Genomic DNA, 24095 nt, shown 5'->3' with positions numbered 1-24095 from the left:
ATGTTAACGCTGAGTTGTCAGTGTAAGTCTTACCTGACAGAGAATCCTCTGTCGGGGGTGTCCACGGTGTGCTCTGACCACTGAGGTTGAGGAAACACATCAGAGGAGTCCTGTGCGTTTAGGGAGTGAGGGTTTCCTTGGCGGGGGTGTATGGGTAGAGAGCGCATCAGAGCTTGTGAGACCTGGAAAAAAAAATATTTTTTACATTTGGCATCCCAAATGTAGAAATGATTGTAACAGTTCAACAATATCCCAGAAAGGTTTTCTGACTGACTATTTTATAGAATGCCTTGCAAATCAGATTTTCATGATAGAAATATGAAAAATGCATTTAGAGACTCGTCCACACCATAAATCATCCATCTGTGCTGCTCTCGTGTATGTCCAAAATTGGCGCAAACTGAGCTTGCTTTGAACATTTTACAAACACAGGTCATATTACAAGTTGTTGGTTTGTACGAGTCGTTTATGGTTGAATTACTTTCAGATAAACCAGAGGACCCTGATGGTTATTAAAGAGAATATAGGTTTGGTTTTACTTTTCCCAGGTGCAGGTTCTGCCTGTATTTTCCACATACTGTGGTTTGGATCATCTCGATCAATTGTTACTTTTAATGTATTGATAAGAATGGATGGCAATTCCCCTCCAAATATCATTTACAAGTAACATAAAGACAGATCATAGTTGCTCACATGACATTACCTGATTACTGAAGGCAAGGATTTTGCCTAAACTTTCTTCCTCCAGGCCTCCCAGGGGGTTACTGTCTGCGGGGGGAACCACTCTCAGAGTTGTGCTCTGCACTGTTCCTTGGCTATGTGCTCCATCTTCCTCTGTCCTCTCTGGATAACTTTCCTCTTGGACTTCACTGAATCCCACAGATGTTACAGAGGGTAGGACTTTGCACTCTGTGTTCTCGGTAAGATCCACTCTTTTAAGCTCAGGCCCCTGCTCTGTTGGAAAGACCATGCTGTCATTATGGGCTTGAGCAGAATGAAAATCATGCTCCCCTGCGTCCAGATTGGCACTGATGGTGTCAAAAGGTGGAAGATCGTTGAAGGATTGGCTAGGTCCATCATCAGGGGACTCTGCTGGTATTTCACTACAAGCATCAGAAGAGGAGAAGGTGATAGCAGAGGGTGAAGCAGACACAAGTGTGTGGTTTGTCTCCATAACAGATTCAGACTTGCCAGCCTGAATCTCTTTTGGGATTTCATATTTGCCATTTCCATACTCTCGATGTGAGGCAGGGGGACTCTTGGAATCCTTGTCCTGAGGAAGAGAGTTGGAAGAGGCCAAAGGCCTCCTGATACCCCCCTTTTCTGGAACTTCTGGATTGGAAAAAGTCTCAAATGAATGGATCTTTTGTTTAATTGACAGCTTGGCAGCAGAGGAGGCAGGTCTGGCTCCAAAGCTTCTGTTGAAGCCTACAGCAGACCTCTCCTCTGTGGGCTTTGCCTGCTTCTTCTGTTCCTGCTCATCCTCAATTTTCCTCAGACTCCTTCGAAACCAGGCAGGTTTTGGTGCCACCGGGGGCCCTATCTTTGCTCCCAAAGGTGTTTCCGACATGTTTCCAGGGGCCGTGTTGGACGGAGGATCTGAAGCCCCATCCGTGGCTGCGCCATTGAGATTAGACATGTTCTGTTTGTCACTTGTGGCGGCAGGCTTGTTGTGGACGTTTATAGGCTGTGTGCTTTCTGCAGCACGCTTGCAGGGGCGATGGTGGATCTTAGTCAGCTCTTCAGGAAGGCTGTCTGAAATGCGAACCCAAGGATCTTGAAGCTGTTCTTGGGCGTGTTGGTCGATACGAGCCTGCCTCCTAAGGGCTCCTCTCTTCTGCTGTGTGCAGAGAACAGCTGTTTGCACAGAGGAAAGTAGAATATTCTGAAGGGTAGTTGTGTGTTTCAAACATGTTCATGTCTCAAAATGTATGAGTAGTTTTCACAGTGTATTCACAATGTAAACATAATAGTTGAAACAGTCATCCTTCAGGCCTATTCATATGTTTAATGAAGGTTCAAAGTTTTATTTCATGAATTCAAATACATTTATATACAACTATTAGAAAACAAATTAGAAAGAACCTTGAAGTTATCATGAAAGTAGAACAATACATTTATAATTTCACTAGTCCAGTCATTTGAGCCCAGACAATTTAGGTCTAGCAAATTAGCTGCCAAAAATGCATTAAATGCTTATGTTTCTAAACCCAAACTATAATACATGAATGTTTTATATTAGCCTTACCGTTGAAAAATACATTATCAAGTGGTTAACGTTTGCATTTAATTCAATTTGTCATCTAATGTCATCTGATTGAAATATATTCACTGATACACATAACCTTGCCTCAAACAGCAAGTGCAACCTCAGTTTCTTTCCACTGAAATACTGATAACCAAATTTAGCCTTCTGTCACGTTGTCAAATCAAACGTACCTTCATTCAGGTGCTGAAATATAACATTGTAATACTTGTCTTACCTGAGTGAAGTCCGTTGTTGGTACAGGCTACAGGTTGAGAGACATTTTCCTTGATCTCCTCTGAGTCTCTTATTCGTTCTCCTTCCTGCTACACAAACAGGAAGTATTTTGTCACAACAGCTTCTCTTGTATCAACCACAGAGAGGTGCAATAACACACCCTCCTTCCGCTCAGACAATCCACATAACTGCTACTGCTTTCACACTGTTTGACTGAGTAACAGGCCCATGAAGTTAGGAACAAGAGTGATGCTTTCAGTTCTTGGTCAAATTAAGCTTTTTTGTGGAGGGGGAGGCGTTGTCAAATGAGTTCTTTTTGTAAAGGTGGGGTAGTTACCACAGATCACAACAATTTTCATGGGGACTAGTTCTTCAGTAGAAAGTTGATCCAACTAAAACAGTCGCCATTGATCTCTGTGGCTGTTTTTTGTCTATCAAAGGTACGCTATAAGGCTTATACAACACAAAAAACGTCCAAATAGCACCATTATATTGATAGAATTCATGAGACAAATGTTATATCTCAAATTAAATGAAACTATCTAAGTGACTGGATTCATATTAGCCTTGTTTAACATAATTTAAATGAAAAAAAATAGACAGCTGCAAATACATTGGTGTTTAAGCTGCTCTGGGGAACAAAGGAACATGCAGGAAGACATGCATGTTTGACCAGGAGAGGCTGTAATCACAGCCCCTCGCTAGGTACCAGACCTCAACAGGACAATAAATGGGGGATGTGCAGAGAAGTGCACAGAACTCCCATTGGACCAGGACCATGTCATGTGACCAAACCCCCGGCTTCATACCAGCAAGCGCAGCAGATTTCATTCACTTTTCTGCAGGCTCCAATCAGCAACAGATTAAGGCACGACAATTTTGCAGGTTTTCTCTTAATAAATTATAAGTGTTGTCTTAACTTTATCAATCTCCAATTTAGCCTGTGACAAGCACATGCCATGCACTGCTCTCGTGCTGACATGCACATACCAAGATATATGTAAAGGCATGCATATTAAGCATGACTGCAACATAAAATTGTTTTTTAAACACAGTATTATATTCTAACACGTTAATTATCAAAGCCAGTTGTACACAAAGGTGAACACACTTGTACTTCATGGCTAACATCAACATGTCACACAACTCATATTAGCTAATTGTATATGTTTTTAAAAGTTGTAAATTGACTGCGAACATATTTCCCACAAGTCATTTTAAGTATCAGCAAATCGTGGCTGCCAACAAAAGGTTCCAGGTGATTGATCGTACAGGAGCAGTTGTGTACATTAATGTAAAAGCAGTGTGCGCTTCAGACTAAATGACAGTTGGTACTCACTGGGAGACACGAATCTCTTGTCTGATTGTCCTCCCCTTGGATAGCTTTCCATAAGATAGTAAATAAGTAATGATTTTTCAAATGGCTTATAACTGATATAGAAAGCATTTACCCTGTTTAAAAACCTTGTAATCAATACAAAACTCAGCAAATTAACGCTCACACAAAACACATACAGAGAAAAGCCCTAAAAGATGTTCACCGTGCATTCACAAGCAATAGACTGCAAGCCACATCGCTTAACATACATTCCTTAAGAGAAACTTCAGGATCTTTCGCAAGGCCTTGTACATTCTGCTGAAGAGCTGCCGGATGTGGAAGGAAAGCAGTGTGTCACATGTCATTCTTTAAAGGAGAAGCATGGTTAGTACATTGATGAGTACATTGAGAAAGTAACAGTTTCCCTGTCATCTCTCAGTGTTGAAGTGAAAAACATTGTGATGCAGATGATCTCAGATCTCACTGAACTAATAAACTGATAAATAAAACAAAGAGCTTTCTGAGCAGCCACAACAAGCGTATTATATCCCTATGTGTCTCACCCTATTAGTTTATTTTTAATGTAAAACATATTATAATGGTTATCATGTGCCCAACCCATTGCTGGATTAGCATCTGATGGATCCTTTTCTGAGCAGCATCTTGTTGCTACTCCAATTTACTGACACATACTACCCTGCATCAAACAGGAAGTGGATCCGCTGCTGCTCTCCACTGATATGTTGATAACCGAGATAGGCCTCGTTTCACGTCATTCAAAGAAACTGCCTGATCAGTTGTGTGTGTAGTTGTGTGTTGCTATTGATGTTTTTGAACATGTCCGGGAGGAACGGCAGATTGCACCCTCCCTGCAGAATGGACGAAAGCTGCAGTATAGAAGTAAATCTGTGTCATCGGGTTTTGAAAGAAAAAGGTGATTGAATTTCTAGCACTGAATATTTATGCATTGAAATTATGTATCTGAATGTTTTTGAAAAATGGGTTCTCGTTTCAGACTTCATGAGCAAATACAGGATCCCTTTGTGTTCATTTCTAAAGCCTCGCATTAAGACGTACATCCCTTTATGTAAGACTCTGCGCTACTTGCAGGTCGCTGTGTTGTGCCAGATCCTCAATAAAGTTTACCCATGGTCATGAAGATCCTCATTTAACGTTACGTGGACTTTGCATGCCGCTAAATACCCAACTGAGATCCTTCCACCGACCACTTTCCGTACTCGGCGCTACCCCGGTTATTCCTGCATGTCCTTTCGGGGTTATGAGTCTGCACGCTCCGTTAAAGCCGCTGCCCCCCCCCCCCCCAATACGCTTCATGTGCCTCTTCAAGCGCGTTCCTGGTTTCAAAACTCCAATCACTCCTAATAGCTTGTCGAAGGATCTCAGCATTATTAAATTAATTAAAAACTAGAAGAAGAGGCGTATTCTGAGCGGCTGTACGCTCTTGTTTAACTTCCGCTTACTTCATGTCCAATACGGTCTGTTAATGTACAAATGTCAGCTGTCTATTACGGAATCTTAGACACAAACCACACTGATGGCATAAAGAGTTAAAGCCCCCTTATTATTGGACATGGCTAAAATCCGGTCACCATGCTGCCGACAAGCCAAAGTTGTATTGGGTGCTCGCTCCTTTTCCTGGACGCACGCTCCTGATCTTGAATCTAGAATCGATTGCTCTTCCTTGAGGTCCCGGATGTTGTGCTTGAATTTTTTGCGGTTGAATTTTTTGCTGTATTTTAACGTTGAAAAACATTCAGATACATAATTTCAATGCAAAATTATTCAGTGCTAGAAATTCAATCACCTTTTTCTTTCAAAACCCGATGACGAAGATTTACTTACCATACTGCACAAGTTGTGTTGGTGCATCTCTGGTCTCTTGTTGTTCCTCCTGCATCGCTCTTTTCCATGCTTTTATGTAGCAACAGTGTTAATTCTTGTTATAAGCTGTACCCAGCATGCAGTTTGGCAAGGTAATTTTTATAATTGTTATTGTTGTGGGTTATTCATTGTCGGTATGAAGTTATTAGGTGTAAAACTAAATTCTGCCGCCTGCCGAAGAGCAACGTCAGTTGTTACGACGTAACACAGATATGAATGGTTCGTGAGAAATTCATACTGGAAATCTTAAACCGGTACACCGTGCAGCCGTTGTTCAACATAATAAATGTTTCTGATACTGATTCTGGAAAACAGAAAAAATACAGGGTGAAGAAGGAGATTAGTGCCCTCTTTCCATTAGCAAGGACCTTCTTTCCCAAGCTGACAGGGAGATTTACCACTCTCACTCAGACCAGACAGCACTCTGCACCAGCCTGGAGAAGTGCACCGAAACACAGCAAGTCTGCCCGCACGGGTTGACACCATTCAGAGTGCAAGTTCCGCCTCCACTTGCTCACTTTCATTTGGTGAATGGTGGGTTTCTGAGGAGTGGTGACATCTGAGACACTTTCAGTGTTAGGTATTTGACCTGATGTGTTCCTGAAAGCTGCTCGCAAAGGCCAACTATTAACCTGCCAAGTTGCTGCCGAGTGGCTTTACAATCACATCCCTCCTTTCATGAGCATAGAAAGAAGTTGGTCTGAAAAATAAGTTTTGTCAAATACCTACTTTTGGTAGCTACTGGTACCAAAGCAATACCTGACCAGTGGGACAAATGAAAATGTATAAAAAATAACTGTAGATCAGCTGTACTTGTTGTGTACCTGGCAGCTGATGTGTGATGAGGACTCCAGTCCTCCATCTCGAACAGGGGATCCTAGAGTGGGTCCACTGGACTCTCCATTATAACCCTCCTCACTGGTAACATTCTGAGGCCTGCAATGCCGGTGTTGAGCAACACGCATCCTGCAGGTGGACTAGAGACACACATTACAGGTATTATATGTACAACATATATCTATGTCATATGTGATGAATTTATTGTGCTGCAGAGATGCCAATCAGCAAGGTGCAGTCTGCTGTTTTTTAAATATGGAATACACCAAGTAATATTTGTAAAATATGATATCTGCATAAAATTATTATTTGATATATATTATATATTATACTGAATTGCCTGTGAAGGTGAAAAAAAAGTTGTCAAAGTTATTTTTACTGCTTTTTTTCATGGAATAAATATTAAATATATAACTGCAAAGTAGTGTGTTTTTGAAACGTTAATTGTTTTGCATTAAATCAACTTAGGATGTTTGCTGATATTGATTGGATTGTTTATGTTTTCCTTCTACAATATGAAGATATTATTTACCTATCTAAGAAACTTAACTTGAGATAGTATTTTTAGATATATTTCTGTATGAATGTGATTAATGAATACGTGTATATATGGTTGTATGGTGGTTGTATGGATGGATGATGTTTGAATATGTGGATGGATGGATAGGTTACCTTGTAACCCCTTGAGGCCAGATCGAGGGCGTGTTGACTGGACAAGTTGGCAGGAGTATGGTGGTATGGAAGTTTATAGTCTTCATCGGGGTACACTGGCACTGACAGTCTGTTGTCAGAGCATGTCTCTTTTATCGACTATACAAGGATAAGATTAGAAACAGTAGTAGGTGATTACTTGGATTCTAAATGATTTCCCCCCCAAAAAACATTAATCTGAAAACAGAAACTGTTAAGTATTTAGTTACCATGGGCGTGTCAAGGCTGTGGACGCGGACTGATGGGTAATGGTGTGTATTGTGAAGGCTGTGTATGGTAAGGCAGTGATTGGGACCATTGGTGTTGTCGCTGCAGGAGCGGGTCATGGTCTTCTGTGCTCGTCGAACCGTCAGCTGACTGAAACTCCTCTCCAGGCATTGTTCACATCTGTGTCGAGGGTAAGATGCTGGTACACGCAGCCCTGTGATCAAACAAAAAACAAACAAACTAGAAAAGCACTATACGAGTACAATCCATTTACATTTAAAACAGGAGAGAACTTCACACAGCCCCAGTAATCGGTTAAAAATCAGTGTGAAGATGGGAGCCAGCTGGTCAGAACAGACTTTCAGGCAGGAAGCCAACACCCTATCCAGGCCCGGAGCCTTCCTGATCTTTAGTCTGTGAAAGAGCCGACTCACATCCTCTGCAGATTTTCAGGGTCGGTTGGGAGAGGTGAAAGGACGCAAAGGGTGTAGGTGATTGTTTGATGATGGTGGCAGTGTGGCTGTGTGAACGTGGGCTTTCTGTTAAACATTGTTTATTTTTGTTGCGTGTGCTAAATGTTTTAGTCTGCATACAGATGTGCTCACAAAAACTGATGTATGATGAGCAGCAGCCTCAAAAACAGCTTTGTGCTGTTGAGGCTGCTGCTACAGGCAGACTGTACACGTGACTGTGAAAAATGAATAGAGACCAAACATATATTTCACCATCAATGCTCCAATGGCTCTTATGCTTCATCAGTTGGCTGTTTTCCACTGCCTGAGCAATAGCATCATTCAGCTGCTGCTCGGATACCTATGACACACACAAGATTAATAAGTCAGGGTGACGAAAAAAGGTTGGTGATTGAGTGGACTCACAAACATTTTAAAGGAGACATGTGGGTAACTGGAAGTGAGAGTAGTGCACGTCTGTCCTTAAACCAGAAGATCTGTGGTTTGATTCCCAGCTCCCCTAGTGTCCATGTCCATGTGTGTTCAAGACACTTAACCCCAACATTGCTTCCTTAGCTGTGACTACGGTGTGTGAATGTGATTGGCAGGTGGCATTATATACGGTCGCATGGTATTGGTCATTGGTGTATAAATCTGAGTGACTGGGTAAATGATAACATAAAAGAGATTTTAGAAACAGTACAGACAATTTACCATAACTTCCAGGTACATCCTGGTTTCCCACTAGAAAAATGAATGAATCTGCTGTTGAAAATAATGACCAGGATATCATATAATCTGTTTTAATAAAGTTTTTCTTAAAAAACTTTCATTGTTAAGTACAATAAGACTATAGAAGAAGAAGAAAAATATAGAATCATTGGCAGATGTTTAAAGGAAAGGAACAATGTACTATGTTAGCACACAAGTGATAGACAAAGCACAATGTTGTATCAATGCTGATTAACAGCAACCAAGGGCCTAAAATGGAACCAGGTCATGCTCCACATAGAGCAAAGGAAGACAAATGTTTAGGTGACGAACCAATGTGCTTGGGATGCACATTAAAATATACCCTTTTAATCTGCTATGGAGAGAGCCATCTGTAAGAGCAAAATATGATATTGGAAACGCCAATGTATACTCTTGGTATACACTGGTTGGTGCTGTACCAATATCCTGGGCACAGGTACAGTATATACGTCTTGACATCACTGTGGTTCTCAGGTGTTTTACCCCGAAGGGGCAAAAGGTTTGACTGCTTTCATGGTAAATAGTTTATTGTCATTTCTATGCATAGAACATCAAGTGGGCAGTAGAAATACCTTTTTAATCATTAACACATTTTAATAACTTTCCTTTTCACCCAGTTATTTTTGTCAACTATGTTTCTTTTAATTTTACATGATGGTCGTCTTTTGGGGAAGATATTGTTGAAAGGCTATAAAGGCATAAAACAGTGGGACTTTAAAAGTGTGAAAGGCAGCAGGCAGCAACAGGACATCCTTTGCCCAAAACGTATCTTCCCAGGCAGAGAAAACTGTGTACGAATGGTATATGGACTGTACCTGTTTATCTCTTTTCTAGTCTTCCGGAGACTAAAAGCTTGTTAACACGTCATGATTCACCCATTCATACACTAATGACAGGAATTACCATACACCGTGACACCTTCCCATCACATTGATACGATGTAGTCACAGCTATGGGAGTAATTTGGTTTTCATTTTGTTGCCCGAGGACATACCCTCATGCGGCGTGAAGGGGCCGGAGATCGAACTGCAGATTCTCTTGATTAAAGGACAACTGTGCTCAACTCACCCACATTTTCAAGATGTATTTTTTGAATTTTCACAAAATAAATCTTTCTATTGCACTTAAAGATGATTTTGGTATGTTACGAACATTATACCAGTGGGTAGCAGAGTCATAGCATGTAGGAAGCAGATGTCATGTTGACGGTAGTGTCTTAATGAGATTAGATTTACATTGCACAATTTAGCGTCTATCATAATTACCAGATGTTAGCATGCTAACGGTAAACATAATGACTGCTAAAGGATTGCATTCAATTCATTTTATTTACTAGAGCCCAAAATTGCAAACTACAAATTTTCCTCAGAGGCCTTTACAGTCTGTACATGTGCGACATCCCGTGTCCCAAAAACCATTACTTCGACACAAGAAAACCTTCCCAGAACATCATCATCGGCGTGAGAATGTTAGCATGCAGATGTTAGCCTTTAGCTTGAAGCCTTGCTTCTCCTCAGTGCAGCTTTACAGAACTAGGATGGAGTTGGATTAAACACTTTCACGCTGAGGTCTTCTGAAGAGGCCTTCAGTGTCGTCACAAAAGAGGCCACATTAACTCTCAGGCTGCACGTGCTGGTTAAGGTAAATGAGGTGGAGGCGTTGCATACTTTGGGATCGGGGTGTCGACTGATCATAACATGGACTGGACCTGGTGCGCACTGGCTCAATACTGTGTAGACGTCATTCAGGACCATGTTGTAAACCACAGTGTCGTTGATCTCCATAATCTCATCCCCACATCTAAAAGAAAAAGGGGAAAGTTCAGGAAAAGATGTGGAAAGAAACAAAAACTGAGATGAAAAAATGACGTGCAGAATGTTCTGCAACAATGCTCATTGTGCTTGGAAGAGCAAAGATTTTATCAATAAAAGCTATTTGATATATGTTGGAAATATAAAATCACATCACATTGTTATGGCACAAAGCTATAGTTGACAAAACCAGGCCCTTAAAGTCAATACTTGTCAGTAACAAAAAAAGGAAAACGTTTTTGATGCGTTGTTTGGGGTCCTTACTATATAGATATTACAGATAGATCATCTGTCTTTGATATTTCGTGTTGTTTTTCCACCACTCTGGTGCGCAAATGATGCTCAAGAATCAGCTCATCACACCATCACACTAGCTCTGCCAGGCGAGCCTGGACCTCACAGCAGCAAGTAGCCCGTTCAGGTCTCACTGAGACACTGGAGCTAATCCTCTTCTGCCAAGTGCTACCAGAGGGCCTTGTAGCTCTCATTGTAGCAATGGGTGGTTAAGAACTTGAGATTTGAGAAAAATACAGTTTATTATTAAAATATATACTCATAATGATATTTAAGTCACACAAGTGCATACTTAGAGCTGGACCACTTCACTCTAACAAGGACAGATGTTACTGAACAGATTATTGATAGATTATTGATTGATGGATGGATGGATGGATGGATGAATAGATGGATAGATGATACCTTTTCAGAAAACAGACAGATTTTTTTTATTTTTTCTTGCTTGTTATAATGTTATAATAAGAAGCTTTTACAATCTAGAAAAAAAGTTAATGCCATTGCAGTGGCAAATAGTTTTGGTTTTGTATTTGATAACATTTATTTTTTAAAGTGAATCATGTTCAAGAATCAAGAGAATTACAAGAAATAACTGCTACTGTGTAAAGGGAATAATGCTGTTAGAAATCACCTCATTTGTTCATAGTGTTTGCAAAATACACTACTTTTGACTGAATATTTTAATTTTTTTTTAATATCATTGTTTAATTTAATTTAAATTAATTATTTATAGCGCAATGCGATTCAACCGTTGCCTAGGAATAAGCATATCCAGTCACTCTACCTAAATCAGTCTTATGCCCCTACATACTGTACGGTGTTCTAAGCTCTGCTTACCGAAGTCTCCCATCCATGTGAGCCACAGATCCCGGAGAGAGGGTGAGGATGTAGATCCCTGGGCACCCGTCACCGGATGGAACACAACACAGTCCAATACCAAGACCACAGGCAGCTTCTGGGAAATGACACATTCATAGATAAACCTTTCTTGTGATATGATTCATTCATACTGCCTACAATTAAAGGATTCATTTCAACATAAACTTAGCGTGTACATCAACAAACCACAACAGATGATTTTAGAGGTAAACTAAAAAAGGCTTTCTTTATCCAACAATCAATCATTTAGTCCCTAAAATGTAAAAACAATAATAAACGTGAGCCCATAGTTGTTTCTAAAAAAGGAACAAAATGTTCTTTATCACAACACGCAAGTCTACCATCCCGAGGAGTGTGAGGACCTTTGTGAAGACTGAGCTTTGTAAAATCTTAAAATCAAAAGTGTCCAATTCCACTTTCCACCAAGTCCAAAGAACATATTTTGGTTGGTGCAAATATTTTGCAATTATTGAGTGCCTGAGCTGCAATATATCGGCTGGCTAAGTAATGAAATATTCTTCATCCCAATTGGCTGGCAGTAGGTATTGCAATAATGACCACGTGCATTTAAGACAGTAGAATGAAATGATGAAGGGAAAATGCTGACTAGTCAAATCCAGATGAAAAGCCAAGTATGAGAGGTGGTCAAGAGAAAGAAAAAACAGTGAGCTGAAGGCAATACAGCAATTAAAGGATTTCATTTCATTGACTCTGTTGGTGTGTAAGAAGAAGCCATCCAACACTGCTGTGGTCCCAAGCAAGCTCAAAGGGCATCTCCAAACCAAACATTAGTCACCATGGAGGGGTAGTATTTCTATTACTTGCATTTAAAAAACATATTTCAATTACTTTTGAGTATTTTGTCATTTGTATTTGATAGGGGCCAATAAAAAAATCTTAATTTATACCAAAATACTTTAGAGTGGAGTCATTTTGTATTTAAAATACCTTCTCCACAAATCAAAAAACATTTCTATGTATTTTATTCAATTTATGTCTAGGTCCAACACAGGTTTGTTGAGTTGCCTTTTGTGTCTGTTTCTGCGAATAAAGTAAGGCACGACGGCGTGTAAATGCGAGGAAGGAGTCTTGTTCTGCCACCGTAGAACCCCTCCTCCCATGTTTCTGACCTTTGTGCAGGATGATCAACATCATGACGCGGTCCCTGGGCCTGGCGGGCTGACCCGGTACACTCAGTGTGTTCAGGCAGTTGTAGTCTCCCATGTCAGAGACAGCCCTGGCCATACCTGTGGTGGAGCTGAGGGAGCGTGACCTGCATAGCTGAGCTACCTGCGATTGACCACAAAGGGCCCCCACACGCAGGCTTGTCCTCACCACCAGAGTCAGGAGGCCCTTTTTGATTTGCTGTACAAAAACATTGAATATTTCAAATCAATGCTCAATACAAAAGTCGGCAGGATGAGTTTGATCTCTGGCCCACTACTAACCCCCCACCACCCCGGAAAGCGGAATATGGTGCTGATATTGATTTTACATTCTTTAAGAATACTTTTTGTGTGCCATTCTAATAAAGTCATTTTAGTATTGTAAACAGAAAGAGATTTTTAAGTCCATATTATGAAATAAATACTATATTTAAATTCTCCAAGACTTTTGTATATAATGGCTTTGGGAAGAAGTGGCCTCTTTATAATCAGCTAAAGGTACATATGTAGAAAAAAATTCCAATGTCAAATATGTATTACAGTGTTAATTTAATCAATGCATCATATTTCATAAAGACATATTAGCATGTGTAATGTTTAGAGGTCCTGCAGAGCACACACAGTGGTTTCCCTAAAAATGGAGTAAACATTTGTACATGTAGTACAAAAAAACTTACATTTGTACAGGAGCCTTCTGTTGTTAAATTAAAATTGAATTATAGTGCAAAAACTACAAATCCGCTTTAACAACAAAAATGTTTAACTGTAAAACTCCCAAACTAACCTCATCAATACAAAGAACAGTAAATCATTGAGTGTTTGGTCAAACTACTTGCTGATTTACATCTTCTTTTTATTGGGGCTTCTGTACTCAGTAATTTGGTCTTTTAGGTAAAACTCCAGATGGTTTGGCCGGGGGTTTGTTACTCATTTTTAGATAAATACATTGGGTCCAGTAGATCAATGTTATGCACCTGTGATATTTTTTTTGGAACATAGAAGATAAAACAGTACTGTTATTGGGATCAAAATGTAGTAGCCTTACTTTGAACTTGTGAAGGGCCTCATCATGAGTCAGGCCATGTAGTGACTCTCCATTCAGCTCCAGGATCTCATCACCTATTCAGACACAGAGTGAGAGCATTAAATCTACTTTAGCTTTCATGACACTATCATTATCATACACCACACACCAGCATTTTGTGTATTTTCACCCGTGAGTCTTCAATATTCAGTTATACTGTTTATATCTACTGCTACTCTACACAGAGAAAGAAGTGAGAGAAAAGTGAGAGATTCTCTGTATCCATATTTTAAGTCTGATTCAAATAGTATTGCATGATGATCAGATCACTATAGAGCTTGTAAAAATAGAAGTTTACGGTGTTCCAAGTGTATGCGCTTCATGGGCAGAACGTTGTGCCTCACCCTCCTGCAGCCTTCCATCAGCAGCTGCTGACCCACCAGGGAAAATGGTCTTGACGTAGATCCCCATTGGTCCATGCATACTGTCCTTCCCACCCACTATACTGAAGCCCAGACCCTGGAAACAGCAGCAGAAATATAATCAATAGCATTAGCATTGAGTCACATCAATAAAAATGTAAAAACATCATCATACTAGGAATCCTAAATATAAAAGTAGGAGCAGTTTTACATTTTGTCCAATACTACGATGTCATTGATACTAGAAGTAAACCATGTCTAGTTGAGTGTGAAAGTTCATTCTTGACGTGGGAAAAAGGTTTGTGTGAAGAATAGATGAGGATGGAGCAACATACAATGTAGACAGATGTAAACAATGTAATGTACAATGTAAACAAAAGATAAATAAAACCAAAACTAGAAGCACTATTTGAATACAAATGATTACCAACAGAAATGAATAACAATCAGATGAAATAAATATATTATCCATGTTGGAAATCAGAAGGGAGAGAAGACGTTTGGGAACACAGTATGACAGTGTTGGTGTGTTGGTGGGGGATGGCTCCTACCTTGCCATGGCCCTTCATCAGCACAACATTGCAGATAATGAAGGCTTGCATGTTACTGCAGGAGTGTACTAGCTGGGCAGAGCTGAGAGAGCGGGAGGGATGCTGAACAGGTTGGAGAGGAGTAGCATGAAACACACACACACACAAAATCACAATTGTTGAATTGTGGTTGATCCACTAACACACCACTGTAGAAATCAAGGATCTAAATCACAGATGTTCCTGAGTGAGAGTGAGAGAGCCTCCGGGCTGCTGTTCGTCCACCAGACTGTTCTGTTTCAGCAGCAAACTGATTAGACTGACTCAGTCATGGCTTGATTAATATTGACTTCATATGATGGACACTTCAGACTGCTTCTAGTCTGTTTTTCTCAGCTAGAATAGTGAACGCTGGAATATTGATTGGTTCCTTTGATAAAATACCAACTTATTTAAGAACATGTAACAAGTGAGCAAAAAGAACAAGCCTTAAATCCCAGAAGGGTCTGAGGATACACCTCATGGACCTGATGATGTAATGTGCTGGGCTTTAACAGTGTACATTTCAAAATGAACACACTAATGTTGGGGCTTTTCAGACCCAGAGCACATTTGCTCACCAAATTTGTAACACTGTAAAGTATTAACATAACTGATCGTCTGTTTCACTTCACCAAGTGTGTCAGACGAGTGTGGTGGTAAAGGAGGGGTTAGGGCAGAGGAGTCAAACTCATTTCAGGTTCCGGCCAAATCCTGCCCTCATCAACCGAACGCGGGCCACTGACGATCGGTACGGCTGATGAGGGGGGGTGGCAGACCGGCAAATGGCTGACAGTGGGTGGCGTTGCCAATCCGGCGAATGGTACGGCCGACGGTTCGCTGACTGACGGTGACGGCTGTCATCAGGCGTACGCACTCCGGCCCGACACACAGCAGATTAATTGTCCGGTTGCAAAGGCTCGCATTGCCCGAAACCGATCAATTGTGGTGTTTCCGGTAGTTTTCCAGCCACTGCCACCCTAACCCTAACCCTAAAAAATGTCAACTAACGGTCGCACAAATCTAACCTACTTTACTTTGAATGCGCAGTGATATGGAAAGCTCAGTTAACTGTGAACAGGTACTGTTTACATTATTGCTCTTTAATGTACACCCCGTGACTCACTCTCAACCAATCAGCATGCTGGATTTCATCTCTCCGTATTATATAAATGAGTTATTGCTCGTAAAAATTAAATGTCATATAGTTTTCCTCATAATGCTATTGTACCGGTATATCATGCAATTAATTGACCACATGGATATATGAAAAGGAGATGGAAGCTCCGCCCAGAAGCAGGAGACTGACAGGGCTGAGGGAGCCTGGGTGAGGGAGGTTAGTGGTCTACAGCTCTAGAAGGAAACAAGTGGAGTTTTTTTTATTTAGAAATGTACAAGAATAGGCAAGGCCTAGGCTACTCCAAGGAAGCAGCCGAAACTAGATTATTTCATGATATTATCGTGTCAAGTCTCAGAGTTCATATTTGTGTTTTCAAATTTCAGCATGACGCTGAAATTCTGTCTATTGTGTTATCACAAGCAAAACTACATATCAAAATCACACTCTTTCTGATATGAACCTATGAACGGTCTGAAATATTGGATATCTGCGCCAAAAGAATTGGTGCTAATGTTAGTAACATTTATGTGTGGTCCGCACTTTCATGCATTTTCTTCAGAAATTCACAATTCTTTTAAATACTTGTGTAGTGGAATGAGGAAACTCCAGCTGCTGGGACAGAGACTTCCTGTTTCCATATAAACCTCCATTCCCATGAGGATGAATGGTGTATAGCTCTGGGGTCTTCATGATGATGCTGTCCAGATCCCCAATCCAGTAAGGATGGACACCTGGTGATACACAGTGTCGTCAGGATGAACATCAAGTTCAAAGTTAGGTAAATTAGTTAGTTGCTAATTAAATAGTCAGAATAACTGAATTAAATTCTTTATTATAGTGGTCAAAACAGTTTCGTTACCAGCCGTAACAGTTGATGCTGGTGTTACACCTTGTGAACTTGTGTGAGTTTGTCATATTAAAATCCCTGTATTCCTGGAACTCCTACAAGGACATAGAAACTCTGTCTGTTGACAGATATTTGGGTCACACCAGAAACAACCAATGACCTCTTTTCCTCTTCCTACCGCCCTACATCCTCCGCACACACCGACAGTTACCTTAAACCGCCTCGGAATCTGAATCTATGTAGGGACTACAGGTTCTTGGTGAAACACCTGTTTGCATGAGATTCTTTGTCGTGCTTTGTCGAGATTTGCCTCGAAATTTCACATTTGTGCATGTTGTGTTGCAATACATGCTGCTCCCTACTGTTCACCCAGGAACATTGATTTGCCTGCACAAATGTGGCGCCGCTGACAATTTGTACAGGATGCTTTTGTCAATGCAGTGATAAAAACTATTTCTTGTTGTTTTGCCTTGTGAGGTGATGTTTCCTGTTGTTGTGTCATTATAAATTTACACAGACATGTGCAATCCATTAATTCCAATCTCACACTGTTCGAACTGTAAGTGCATGCATTTCTCACAATTAGGATCACATTTCCCATAAGCGGTGCGGCTTCCTGGTTGTAAAAGGATATTACTCTCTGGCCTCAAACCTCCCTGAAGACAATAAACATTAGAACCCATTTTTCCATCGCCGCCGCTCTCTTTCAGCAGTCTCCTGTTGGCGCAGTTTCCCACCGGCTCACAGTCAAGTTGATGGTTCTCACTCTTTGTGGAGTTGATTGTTAAATGTCCTATTGAGGGAAAATTGTATGTTACCCACTGGCTGAGTTGCAGCGTGTCCTTTTATTGGCCGTCTGTCCTGTTGAGCTCTGCTTAGTCTCATCTGTGTCCAAGAACCTCTCTTCATTCACCTCAGGGATGGAGAACTACACACACACACACAGACAAACATCCAAAGGGACACAAAAAAATTGAAATACAAGATGAGATAATTTTTTTGATGGTGCATACCTAAAATAACTGAGGGTCAGGTTACACATAAATATATGACCTTTGTGTGGTTGTTGTTGGCAAGAAGTTTTTCATCTGCGTATCCAGGTAACGACTGAGCATCAGATGGGGAAATGAGGGCTGGGTGGGATGAGTTTGCCGTGAGACTTTGGGAATGCAGGGTGTCCTCACTCCTGAAAGTGTCCTGAAGTACACAAAATTCCAGGGAAGAGAAACCTATCAACTTTGGGCCTAAGATGCAACGTGCCAGTATTCAGAATGTACCTTTAAATCCACTTTTGCCATAGATTATTAGTTCCCATCCTGACTACACATTCTGCCCTCTGTGCCAGATAATACAGGAAGGACAGATGTTGGTTGAGGAGAGGGATGAGCGAGGTCCTCTTTATGTGAGCATAGGGGTCCATCTCGTAGTCCCTAATGTAAAGCTAATTATTATACAACTGGCGTAAAACACACACCCAGTATTTGAATTTGTACAACATAATTTAGTAGTATTGAAAGTTGAGCGGTGCATAAATACTATAGTAGAGTCAAGGCAGTGAAGTAAAATATAATAGATGGTGGTTTGGTATAATATAATATAGATTGGGGTAGTATCGTAGTACGGCCTGTTCTTCTCCTGAAAGCCTTATTGCTAGCTGAAACATCAGGATCCAGCTGTTAAGATGGGAGGAGAGTCCAGGTGGTGCAGGGCCAGGGCTAAGGTTTGAACTTCTAGGAACATCGAAAAGTATTTTAATATTTAGTTAAACCATGGTATGAGCTAATGTTAACATAGTAAATTTTATGGATTTGCACTTAATTGGTTATTTTTAAATTTTGTGTTAATAGAATTGATCACTTTAGTATTTTTTGTTGATTTGTTGTCTCCGGCTGTAGTCTCCATGCGTTATTTCAGTTGTGCTATTCTCTTCATTCATACACGCACGACACCATTTTTCACACGTCCACACATACACCACGAATTTACTGACTTCCCACCTCACAGGGTCCTTATAGTTTTTGGGTATGTTATTTCAGTTCATCATTGAAGTTGATGCTGGTGTTACACCTTGTGAACTTGTGTGAGTTTGTCATATTAAAATCCCTGTATTCCTGGAACTCCTACAAGGACATAGAAACTCTGTCTGTTGACAGATATTTGGGTCACACCAGAAACAACCAATGACCTCTTTGCCTCTTCCTACCGCCCTACATCCTCCGCACACACCGACAGTTACCTTAAACCGCCTCGGAGCCATGCATGCACTACATGTATCTATGTAGGGACTACAGGTTCTTGGTGAAACACCTGTTTGCATGAGATTCTTTGTCGTGCTAAGATTTGCCTCGAAATTTCACATTTGTGCACGTTGTGTTGCAATACATGCTGCTCCCTACTGTTCACCCAGGAACATTGATTTGCCTGCACAAATGTGGCGCTGCTGACAATTTGTACAGGATGCTTTTGTCAATGCAGTGATAAAAACTATTTCTTGTTGTTTTGCCTTTAAAAGTGATGTGATGTTTCCTGTTGTTGTACTTGTGTCATTATAAATGTTATATAGAAGTTCTTTTTGTTAGGGTTATACTTCAATAAACATATATTCTTTAATCTTATTCACTGTCTCCTGCTCCTGACGTTTGGCATAGCTTGAGCCAGCTATGACAGTAGTGTAATAGTGTTAGGCTCTTAACCATATTCCCAGGAGACAGTGTTATTTCACACAGGTCAAGGTCGTTTAGCAAATCTGTATTCTCTGTGACACAACACATTTGCGCACAAAACACATACAAAACTCTCAAATACAACCTTAAGGATTGGCTTGTTGCTAATCAGCTTTGCGAGCATTGATGTGTTGTCTGTCCTGCCTGCTTGATTCACCTATTTGTGCATTTGTCTTGCTCAGTGTTGCTATTTTTCTCTCTGCGTATGTTACGTGCTTCAGTGGTATACTGTATATATGCTTCCACTGTAGGTGTGTTCCTTCTGCCTGACGCATGCTGCAGCCTGTTATGGTTTCTCTAGTCTATTATCGTACACTTTTCTTTGGCCAAATACAAATACAAATCAAAATTGCCCATAATTCGTGATGTCCCGGGTAATACGGGACGGTTGGCAACCCTACAGAAACAGCAGGTGAACTATCACATCATATATCATATCAAATAGCACATGGAGGAGGAGAGGTGACTAGCCACAGCGATAGCGGTGCTTGCGGCTCGCAGGCAGCAGAGGAGAAGGTGCAGCAGGTGTCTGAGTCTGACAGTGAAGTCCAGGAGGGACAGAGCGAGCAGGAGAGTGTCATTGAAACGGTAAGCAAGCAGGTAGCTACATGAACAGGGAGGAAGTGTTAATCAGGGCGGGTGCATGAGGATAGTGTGTGTGGCTGGGCCACAATGAAGATGATGACGATTTAACAGTTACCTCAATTAATGAATATTATAATAAGGCAACCAACATAATCGTTGTCGGTTGTTGCTATTATAAAGTCTGAGTGTCAGGTTGTCATTTGTCAAATTGTCACTTAAAAGTTACTGCAATGGCCACTCAGATAGCTAAAGTCAAATAACACAGGATAAGCTATTTTGCACTGTTTTTGTAGCTAGCAGAGTTAAGAGTTCATTTATTCAATTGCAACTTGGGATATTCTAATGTAACCATTTAAAACTCATAACGGCCGTCGACGGCCCTTTTTCTCTAGAAAAAAATGTAAATGATACCATTTGATTATTTTAATCATCACTCCACGCCAACAACGAGTTACACGTTAGAAGAGGTAGCTAATGTATGTTATTTGGGGGTTAAAAACCCACTTTGCATTTTGAAAGCTGTATATTCAACTAACTAGATATTTTCTAATGTTTCTTCTGAATTTACAATATCATCAATATGCAATATTACGGCAAGTCAATGTCGGTAATCAGACAGTTGATGGAACCCATTGACTTCCATAGTATTTTTTTTTCCAACTATGGAAGACGATGGGGTCCATCAACTGTCTGATTACCTACATTCTTTAAAACATCTTTCTTTGTGCTTAGCAGATTAAAAAAATCATACAGGTTTGAAACAACTTGATGGTGAGTAAATGATGACACAATTTTCATTTTTGGGTGAACTATCCCTTTAAAACAAAGTAACCTATACTTGCAATTGTAAACTGGTCCATGGCACTTACAGTACTTCTCAGCTTTGTATGGGTTTTTGGGAACGGAACAGAAGATATGCAAGAACCGCAAGGATAGTGTACTGGTTGGTGGTTGGTGGTCCGACCGATTGTGGTGGGCCGGTCTGAGCAAAAATGCCAGGGCCCTTTTTTTGTCCCAGTCCAGCCCTGGTTGCAACTCAAACATAATTTTCCAGGCGGCTCACTATAGCCCAATGGCTGGCCAAATGGGTAAAACTACAGACCGGATAATGGCCTGATTTTACTGGCCAGGCATCTGGGAGGATGTGCGCCGTTGGTGCGCGTCCAGCCCGCGATGTCAGCTGATAAACCATGTGGGCCTTTGCGACTGCTACCATTAATGGAGGTGCTATAATGTAAAAGAAATCTGATGATGAACGTATTTGGGATTAATGACTTCATCCTCTGTTGTTTGCCGTACAGGAGGTTCCCTGGGCCTGCTGTTTGGCAGGAAACGACGTGGTGGTTTATATATATATATATATATTGGCAACCCACGGACGCAGCCCCCCCTGGGCGCCGCCTCAGGAGACTGCCCAGGAGCAGAGATCAGCACCAAGGTCAGGGGCACCGACTAGCAAGAGGTCAGGTGACCAAAAGGGGAAATGCCCCGCCCCCTCTGGAGACAACAAGCAAGCCAGGTGCGGCTCATGAGGCTGATGAAGGTTGGCCACACTATAAAGGACCAACCATTCCAAGAGCCTGGGACACTAGACATTTTTGGGCACGTGTGTTAATCCCTGTTGTTTTGCTGTGTTTTCCACAGTAAGGAGATGGAAGGCCGGACAGCCTGGCTGGACCTATTGAACCGATCCCTCAAAAGAGGAAGAACCTGTTTTGTCCCTTCACCTTTTTTTTGTGCATTGAAATAAACCGTACCCTTTTTTTGCTGCAGCCAGTCTTGCATCCGAGTGAGATCCTTTCACCAACACACCCGTTGGTTGCCACAATATACAGTATGTGATACTTTAATTAAATTACTATTTGGTGGTCCTGTTTACTTATTCATGATTGACCCATACTCTAAATATATGAGGTTTTATGGCTTGTATGTGCTCACTGTTTTGTCATTCAATTAATGTTCTGTCTATGTATTTATTCTTACAATAACAAAATAAAATAAAATTTAAAAATAAGATGTTGATGAATGAATACTGACTTTGCCTGCTGTTTTTAATCAAGGCCAAAGATTCCTGAAATCTTTTGTGTTGCGTTTGTTTCTATATACAACCGGTTACAAGAGCTTTACTGCTACTTACCTACCTGGCCTGTACAACCTGACTATTTTAAGTAAGTACCCTGACATTAAAAGGTTCATCTATCCATGGCAACACAATATATCCTCTGGATCATCATGAATCATCTGGATCCACGTGAAAGGGAGCATTTAATTTACTGAAGGGAGCCATTAAGAAAAAAAAAAAACAAACAGACACAGTCTAGAAAAAAAGAATAAGCTAAGCCCAGTCACGTATTAGGCATTCTTTCCTATTTCTCCATTCTTCCTTCAGGTTTTTCCGGCCTATTAAAAGTGACTCAAGTAGACCTGGCAGCTGGGCGATGCGATGCAGTCAATGCCCTGCAGAACAGCTCCCACAGTGACAAAAATATTAAGACCTCCTCGCAATGGCTACTGCCTCTGTGGCTCCAGAGGAGCAATAAAACACAGCATGCTGAGTTCAATACAACATCTCGGCTCCAAAATGACCGTGCACTCCTCATTCTTGTTGAGGAGATCCTAGATGTAAGGCTGATACTGTCTACATCTGATTCATTATATGATAAAAATGAGTACATTTCATTTTTTTACATTTGAAAGATTTTACAGAGAACTTGATTACAAAACATTGCCCTGACTTTCCATGACTGGCTGGTGAGAGGTAAAAACTCTGCTGCTGCTGCTGTCAATGATGTTAGAATAATTCATGAATCCCCAAGTACAGTGAGGCCTACAAATCATACACATTTTCTTCTTCTAACATAAAGCTTACAGTTGACCAAATTATTTCCATTACTTTTTGCCTTTATGTTTTTGTTCTCACTGAGATCCCTACAGCCTTGTGTCTGACTGTAAATTGGAAGGCTTGGACGTTGCAGCATAAAAAAACTGTTTGATCAATCACCATTCCCAGAGTGCTTAGCCATGGGGGGCATGGATCGCCGACACATTCATTTTAATTATCAAATCATACCATCTATGAGGATATGGGTACTTAGGATATGAAAATGTTTTTCTTACTTTTAAATTTTGTGGTTGTGTGTCAAAATAAGACTTGTGACCATAGCACCGTGTTGGTTATTCAGTTTTTGGAGCTTTATTTTATAAGAAAATATTGATGATAATAATGGTGCAAATTAAATGTAATAAAATCATTGCACTCCAAGATTAGGTGAATTGTCTAAGGAAGTGAAGTTTGCACTATTACATGTAAATGTAAAAATAACTTCAATTAAATTCAGCAACATGTAACATATTTATGTTAAATACACAACGTGCATCGATTTGCATTAACAGGACAAATGTACACAAAGCCCCTAGTCTGCTGTGGGCTGTTATTGTACTGAGGACCGCAGCAGTGTGTTCTTTTCAAGAATCAGAAAATAACATTTCATACCTCACTGTAGGCTTTAATGTGAATAGTCATCATCCTCTTGCCTGCATTCCATGTGCTGCCATCTAGAAACTGTCCGTTAAACGGTGCCAGCTTGTCTTGGCTCACAAAGCTGCAGCTTCTGAAAAGAAAACGTTAATTCATGCATAGATAATTATTTTTATAGCACAGGGCAACAGCATTTTGCTAACCTTGAATGTGAATATACATTTGCTTCATTTACATGAAGTTTGGCTGTGTGGAGGCTTTCAGTATTTCAGTAGAATCAAGTATTTTGTTAATCTCTATATATAGACCAAATGCAATGCGAATAGATTACAGTATCTGTTTTTTTCTTCTTCTAATATTTACAAACACTGGTTGGTTGGTTGGTTAGTTGAATGCAGGTAAATACTCTGTAGAGCAGGTGTCACCAACCCAGTGCCCGGGGACACCAGGTCGCCCGCAAGGACCATATGAGGCGCCCGCAGGCCTGTTCTAAAAATAGCACAACTCACCACTAG

At 40.7% G+C, this 24095-nt stretch overlaps 1 protein-coding gene across 1 annotated transcript in view; it reads right to left on the bottom strand.

The window, feature by feature from the left end:
- The window catches only part of il16 (interleukin 16), a 41427-nt gene that overhangs the window by 6852 nt on the left and 10480 nt on the right, over window positions 1–24095 (bottom strand). Inside the window, exons 5-21 of the mRNA XM_037484788.2 lie at window positions 23596–23713; window positions 17848–17991; window positions 17617–17722; window positions 16530–16678; window positions 14810–14911; window positions 14241–14355; window positions 13858–13931; window positions 12777–13011; window positions 11605–11722; window positions 10330–10462; window positions 8183–8270; window positions 7460–7671; window positions 7212–7349; window positions 6527–6679; window positions 2484–2571; window positions 704–1857; window positions 34–182 (exon numbers count right to left, since the gene is read on the bottom strand). Coding sequence (XP_037340685.2) covers window positions 34–182; window positions 704–1857; window positions 2484–2571; window positions 6527–6679; window positions 7212–7349; window positions 7460–7671; window positions 8183–8270; window positions 10330–10462; window positions 11605–11722; window positions 12777–13011; window positions 13858–13931; window positions 14241–14355; window positions 14810–14911; window positions 16530–16678; window positions 17617–17722; window positions 17848–17991; window positions 23596–23713 — 3276 coding nt within the window. The remainder of the gene's footprint in view (window positions 1–33; window positions 183–703; window positions 1858–2483; window positions 2572–6526; window positions 6680–7211; window positions 7350–7459; window positions 7672–8182; window positions 8271–10329; window positions 10463–11604; window positions 11723–12776; window positions 13012–13857; window positions 13932–14240; window positions 14356–14809; window positions 14912–16529; window positions 16679–17616; window positions 17723–17847; window positions 17992–23595; window positions 23714–24095) is intronic.

The sequence above is a fragment of the Pungitius pungitius genome, chromosome 4 (genome assembly GCF_949316345.1).
Source record: "Pungitius pungitius chromosome 4, fPunPun2.1, whole genome shotgun sequence".
In the NCBI taxonomy this organism is placed as follows: domain Eukaryota; kingdom Metazoa; phylum Chordata; class Actinopteri; order Perciformes; family Gasterosteidae; genus Pungitius; species Pungitius pungitius.
Note: the sequence above shows the minus strand (reverse complement) of the source record. Positions and strands in the feature narration are given on the sequence as shown.